The 7,147-nt window shown below is 45.4% G+C and overlaps 1 protein-coding gene across 1 annotated transcript; it reads right to left on the minus strand.

The window, feature by feature from the left end:
• Positions 1 to 1,397: 1,397 nt before the first annotated feature.
• Positions 1,398 to 2,564, minus strand: LOC117087739 (proteasome subunit alpha type-4-like). Its single transcript, XM_033218304.1, has one exon. It carries the CDS (start codon positions 2,434 to 2,436, stop codon positions 1,651 to 1,653), a length of 786 nt encoding a protein of 261 aa, XP_033074195.1. The 5' UTR covers positions 2,437 to 2,564; the 3' UTR covers positions 1,398 to 1,650.
• Positions 2,565 to 7,147: the final 4,583 nt, after the last annotated feature.

Here is a 7,147-nt window from a genome sequence, read left to right on the forward strand (position 1 = left end):
TGGCTGGTAACCTATATTTAAATCTGTCTCTATGAATTTGCCTATTCTGGGTACCTCATGTAAGTGGAATCATACATATTTATCCTTTTATATCTGGTGTATTTCACTTTACATAATGTCTTTAAGTTTCATCTGTGTTGTATCATGTGTCATAATTTCCTTCTTTTTAAAGGCTGATTAATATTTCTTTTTTTTTTTTTTTTTTTTTTTTTTGAGACGGAGTCTTGCTCTGCCACCCAGGCTGGAGTGCAGTGGCCGGCTCTCAGCTCACTGCAAGCTCCGCCTCCCGGGTTCACGCCATTCTCCTGTCTCAGCCTCCCGAGTAGCTGGGACTACAGGCGCCCGCCTCGTCGCCCGGCTAGTTTTTTGTATTTTTTAGTAGAGACGGGGTTTCACCGTATTAGCCAGGATGGTCTCGATCTCCTGACCTCGTGATCCGCCCGTCTCGGCCTCCCAAAGTGCTGGGATTACAGGCTTGAGCCACCGCGCCCGGCCTAATATTTCTTTTTTTTTCTTTTTTCTTTTTTTTTAAATGTGTGCCTTTATTTATTTATTTATTATTATTTTTTGAGACAGAGTCTCGCTCTGTCGCCCAGGCTGGAGTGCAGTGGCCAGATCTCAGCTCACTGCTAGCTCCACCTCCTGGGTTCACGCCATTCTCCTGCCTCAGCCTCCCGAGTAGCTGGGAAGGCGCCGCCACCTCGCCTGGCTAGTTTTTTGTATTTTTTTTTTAGTAGAGACGGGGTTTCACCGTGTTAGCCAGGATGGTCTCGATCTCCTGACCTTGTGATCCACCCGTCTCGGCCTCCCAAAGTGCTGGGATTACAGGCTTGAGCCACCGCGCCCGGCCTTTTTTTTTTTTTTTTTCTTTTTGAGACAGAGTCTCGCTCTGTCACCCAGACTGGAGTGCAGTGGCACAATCTCGGCTCACTGCAACCTCCACCTCCCGAGTTCAAGCAATTCTCCTGCCTCAGCCTCCTGAGTAGCTGGGATTACAGGCACACACTACCATGCCTGGCTAATTTTTGTATTTTTAGTAGAGACGGGGTTTCACCGTGTTGGCCAGGCTGGTCTTGAACTCCTGACCTCATGATCCACCTGCCTCAGCCTCCCAAAGTACTGGTATTACAGGTGTGAGCCACCACATCAGGCCTGATTAATATTTCTTGTGTATATATACCACATTTTGTTCACCCATTCATCTGTCAATGGACATTTGGGTTGTTTCCACCTTTTAGCAGTTGCAATAATGCCATGACGAGCATTAGTTTATAACTATCTGTCCAAGTCTCAGCTTTCAATTCTTTCGTGATATACCCAGAAATGGAATTGCTAGATCATATGACCATTCTAGGTTTCTTTTTTAAAATTTACTTTTATTTATTATTATTATTATTTTTCCATTTTCCAAATTTTATTCCAAAAAAAGAGGATGTGTGTGGAAGATTAAGATGTCCATGAAGAGTAACCATCATCATTACAATAAGGTATTCAATTGGACAGAAATGACAAGGACCCAATTCAGTATGTAATGTCCTATTTTCCCACTGCACCAGTTAAAAAAAGTCAAAGCCTTCCTAGTGTGGAAGAGTAGGACAGCTTTTACACTGAAATGGTGCCCCAAATGAGTAATAAAATCTCCAATTTTGTCTATTTATCCTTTTCTTTCTGTTCTTTTTCTTTCTTCTCACGCTCAGCTTTAGCTTCTTCTTCCTCATGTTTTTTGATCAACTGTTCCACTTCTTTTTGTTTGAGAACTCTGATTACCGTCTTTCCATTCTCTCTTGTTAGTGTTGCAATTTCCACTTTTTCAGCGGAGAGTTTACTAACATCCATGGTCTTATTTAGTACTTTGATAGCTAAAGCAAGTGCTGACTTCAAGGTCATTTCTCCTTCTTTGTAGTCTTGTTTCAACATTGACACAGCTGCAGCGGTATTATTTCCAATGCATGTGGCCTTCCATCCCCCGTAATTTCCACTTGGGTCACTCTGATAGGGCTGAAAGCCATAGTGCTTATCCCAGCCAATGTACAGCAATGAAACACCAAACGGACGTTTTCCTCCAAATTGTGTATAAGCTTGCTTGATATCACACAGTGCTGTAACCAACTGCCCACAAGGCATCGGCTCCTGATACTGTAATAAATACCTTTGAGCAATGAGCCTTAGTTCATTAGTCAGAACATTAGCATCAGAAGTTATGCCTGCCACACTGCAAGCCATGTCCTCATTGAGTTTATAAATTTTTTCAGAAAAAAAGACTTCATTAAGAAGCTTGTGGATGTTGCGTCTCTCTGCTGCAAGCAAAACACCATCATTTGCTAAAATTCCCAAACAGGTGCCTGCATGTCCAATAGCTTCCATGGCATATTCAACTTGGTATAAGCGACCTTCTGGAGAAAATATAGTGGTCCTGGAGTCATATCTTCGAGACATGTTTTCTGAACTTTATATAGTTCCAGATGGAAGACCCTGAAGACTTCAGATGTCCACTGAGCCTTTATCTCCAGGGGAAAATAAACCACCAGCGCTGCTCGAACAACCGCTGCTAATATGGCCCCTGCGCTTGCTTTTATTTATTATTTTAAAAATTTCTTAAAACTTTGAAAGTACATTAAACAAAAAGAAAAATTAGTTACCAATAATCCCACCACTCAAAGATAACCACCATTAGCAACAGTCAGGCATGATGGCATGCAGCTGTAGACCCAGCTACTTGGGAGGCTGAGGAGGGTTAATGGCTTGAGTCCAGGAGTTCGAGGATCTAGTAAGATGATCATGCCACTGCACTTTAGCCTGGGTGACAGACGGAGACCGCATCTCAAAACACACACACACACACACACACACACAAAACAATAGAGTGTTGATGCTTTCAGACTTCCTAATCTATCCAAATATCCATAAGAAAAATAAAAATTTAAAATATCATCTCTAATTTTCTCAGCAATCCTTTGAGGCAGGTACTGTGTTCACTCTCACCGGCAGGTGAGGAAACAGGCTCAATGAATAGAGGCAGGGGCTGTGACTCAAGGAGTCAGTTGAATGGGAAGGCAAGGCTGTAACATCTTCAAGCTTCTCAGAAGAGCAAGTGCCTGTAAGTCGGGTAGAAGTGCAGGCAGTGCTGCAGAAGAAGCAAAGGCTACAAGGTGGGGATAGCACTGGTTCCAGGTCATACCGGAGATTATTAACAAATTTGGAATCAGAATTCAGACCTCCCTGATCTGGATTTTTCCCAAAGAGACACACCCTGCACATGGTCCTGCACCCAGATTTCTCAAACTTTAGCGCATATCAGAATCCTAATTACAGGAAAATTCCTGGGCCAACCCACCCCTGGAATTTCAGAACCAGCAAGTGTGGGGCAAGACTCTGGAATCCACATTTTAAGCAAATGCTCAGGTGATCCTTGGACACTTTAGAATCACTACCCTGGACCATGAGCCAAGGCATTTGATTAATTACATACTCTTTTTTTTTTTTTTTGAGACAAGTTCTTACTCTATCACCCAGGCTAAAGTGCAGTGGCACAATCATGCTCGCTGCAGCCTAGAACTTCTGGGTTCAAGTGATTCCCTGGCCTTAGCCTCCTGTATAGCTAGGACTATAGGCACACACCACCACGCCCAGCTAATTTTTTAATTTGTAGAGATGGGTCTTGTTATGTTGCCCAGGCTGATCTCCACCTCCTGGCTTCAGTGATCCTCCTGCCTGGGCATCCCAAAGAACTGGGATTACAGGTGTGAGCCACCACAACCGGCTGAGAGCACTAACTTCCATCAGGCTCCATTGGGAGCAAGGGACTAAGAGTTACCTTTGAAAGAGTTCCCCAAGCCTCCAGACCAGGCACGATCTGGCATTCTGGGAGGTTACTGTCCCTCCTTGCCAGCCTCACGGTGCCCACCTGCTCTCTCAGAAGATTCTCTCACTTTCTGTTCTGCTCTGTGGTTATTTATTAACAGCCCTCACTGCCTCCAAGGATGGGATAGTGCATTCTTGGGGGCTGCCCTTAGCATAGTTACCTACGCCACTCAGCTCCTGCTGGACTACAGATATCTGGAGAGCATGGACCTTACAGAATCTGCTTCCATATCCATTCAACATTTTACTGAAGACCTGTGTGCCAGGTAACATGCTTGGTGTTGGAGACACAAAAGAACCTATCCACTTCCCATCCCCCACACCCTGGTCCAGGCCAACGTCAGACCTTGTTGGAGTCACAATTAATCCTCCTGCAACCTCCCTTGCACCCCTCCAATCCATCCTCCATGCAACATAATTTAAAACAGAAATCTGATCATGTCACTCCCCTGCTTTAAGGCTTCCAGAGGTTTCCATTTATTCTTAGGATGAGGACCAAAATTCTTACATTCAGGACCTGGCCTACCTGTCCTGACACAGCTCACCTCACTGATTCCCTTTTGCTTAACTGTTTGCCCTGCAGTCCCTCTGGCCTTCTTGGAGTTCCTCAGGGTCTTCAGTGGTCCCGGACTGGGAAGCCATCCATCTCACCACTGACACTGAGATGGGGTGTAAGGTGCAAGATAGGCATTAGGGATCAACTCTTGCAAGAGGAAGTGGGAGAACGTAGGATTGGGCAGAGGATGAAAAATAGGCCTGACAAAGCCTCAGGTAACCTGCTGGGGAAGCCCTGGAGCTATGGAAACGGCTGGATTCTTACATGCTGAGTACCCGCCTCTTCACTTAGGGCACCACGGCAATCCCAGGCTAGGCGCATCTCCACCCTGGCCAGGAGTGATGTCTCTTATCAACCTTCCAGGGCTGGGGTGGGAGCAGCTCATGGACAACCTCATTTGGGAAATCTTTGCGCAGACCTCTGAACGCTCAGAAAACTCCATCCTTTTTATCCCCAGGGGTTATGATAGTTTGTAATCACTTGTGATGACCGCCTTCCCTAAGAAACTGTATGTTCTACGCAGGTAGGAACAGTCGGCTTGACTCTTTGTAGTCCCAGAACTCAGCCTCATGCCTGGCACAGGGTAAGTGCCCAAGAAGAATTAGTTACATTATGGAATAAAGATGGGTATTATGTCTTGCAAACATATGACTCTCCAGCTATGTGGATTGACGGGACCTTGCTGTGTATTTGAAGCTCTCACTCAGCTTACAGGAAGGGCTTTAATGATAATTTCAATCAGGTTTTAGCTTTAATATTCAGGAGCCAGCTCCTATCCATCCCCACCTGGTCTAGAGGGCAAAATAAAAGCAAATCATTAGGCTGGGTGAGGTGACTCACCCCTGTAATCCCAGTACTTTGGGAGGCTGAGGTGGGTGAATCACTTGAGGCCAGGAGTTCGAGACCAGCCTGGTCAATATCGGGAAACCGTGTCTCTACTAAAAATACACCCCCCCCAAAAAAAAATTAGCTGATGCACGCTTGTAGTCTCAGCTACTCAGGAGGCTGAGACAGAAGAATTGCTTGAACCCAGGAGGCAGAAGTTGCAGTGAGATTAGATCGTGCCACTGCATTCCAGCCTGGGTGACTGAAACAAGACTCTGTCTCAAAAAATAAAAATAAAATAAAAATAAAAATCAGACAAGAACAACAAAACAAAATGAACACACACACACATACACACACGCACACTCTTGGACTGGGTTAGATGTGTAAATAAATAAAAATAAAAGCAAAGTTTATGCTATTGCCACCATCGTCATCACAACCACCACCCAGAAACTTTTCAAAGGCTTTGTGCATTGTAACAGCAAGCTTCAATTTCCAAACCCAGAGAGCTACACAAGACTGGTCCCTGCAGGCATGGGCTGTAGCATTGGGTTAGAAATCACAATTCCTGCTCTCCCATTTAGCTGCACCACCCGAACAAGTCACCTAACCTCTCTGAGCCTCATCTATAAAGTGGGAATAATACTGCCTGTGCTTTGGGGTAAGAAAGTGCTTTGCAAATTGTACAGTGGTTCACAATAAAGCAAGGAAGCTTTTTTCCTCAAGCAATCCCAGAGAGATTGGTTGGCAGAGGGCATGTTAGGCACTCGATGTGTTTTTCACAGTGACGATGTGGGAGCACACATAAGAAGGCTGTGTGCTAGTTGTTGTTCCCAGTTGTGGAAATAGATTTGTGATCACCTCTCTAAGCCCCTCCTCCCCTGTCCCTACTGATCAGAGACAGAGACAACGGAAGAACATAGCACACTGACCCGTGAGTGGACAGCAAGGGACTGCATGGATATCACATGCAAGTCAAGGTCAGCGTTTTTTGGAGGTGGAGGGTTATGTCCACAGCTGGGCAGTTGATATTGACGACACTGAAGGAGGAGCTAAGCTCACTGGGGAAGACTTTTACCTGAAGACTGAGTGAATACCTGGCCATCAAGACCTAGTGTAGCAAAGGTGCGGGGGTGGAACCAGTACATGAGAAGCCCAAATATCCTTCCAGGGCCTTTGGTGGACCAACCCAGTTTGCTGACATAGGAATACTCAAAGATATCTTCGGTTTCTGTTGTTCTCCCTACCTCCTTTCCTCTTTTATTGGCAACCAATGTATTTAATCACAGTATGAGGCAGGTGTTACCCTGACTTTACTCATGGGAAAACTAGGCTTTACGAAGACAAGGTAGTACAAACTCAGTTAAGCAGTGTACGGCTGTAAGCAACTGTGAATATTCCGACTCAAGTCTACCTTCTCCCCTACACTGCTGCCCCAACTTTCACAAATCTACTGTGAGTGTGTGTGTTGGGATGTGGGAGCTCTGGGCTGTTTTTCTGCTTGAAGACACCCAGACTCACAGAATTTCCAAGAGAAAGGACCTTAGAGGGTATTTAACCCAATTTATTTTGCACATGGAGAGTCTGGGACCGAGACGGGATTTTGTAGATTCTGTATTTGTATTTTTTGATTTTGTAGATTTTGGTGTCTCCATTAGACCCCGAGTCTTCCAGAACTCCCTTTGCGCCACCCTACACCTCCTCCTAGTCTTGCCCTGCTCTTGGTCTGGGCAAGCCAGGAAGCCTTTCGCCAGCAGACACCGTTACCAAACATAATAGCCCCCTTGTGCTGGGCATTCATTCTTCAACAAATATTTACTGAGTGGCTCCTCTGTGGCGGGAACTGCTAGAGGTGCTGCGAATGCCATGAACAAGAAAGACACTGCCCCTGCTCCTCTGCAG

This window comes from Trachypithecus francoisi, unplaced genomic scaffold (genome assembly GCF_009764315.1).
Source record: "Trachypithecus francoisi isolate TF-2019V2 unplaced genomic scaffold, Tfra_2.0 Lachesis_group10, whole genome shotgun sequence".
Lineage (NCBI taxonomy): Eukaryota > Metazoa > Chordata > Mammalia > Primates > Cercopithecidae > Trachypithecus > Trachypithecus francoisi.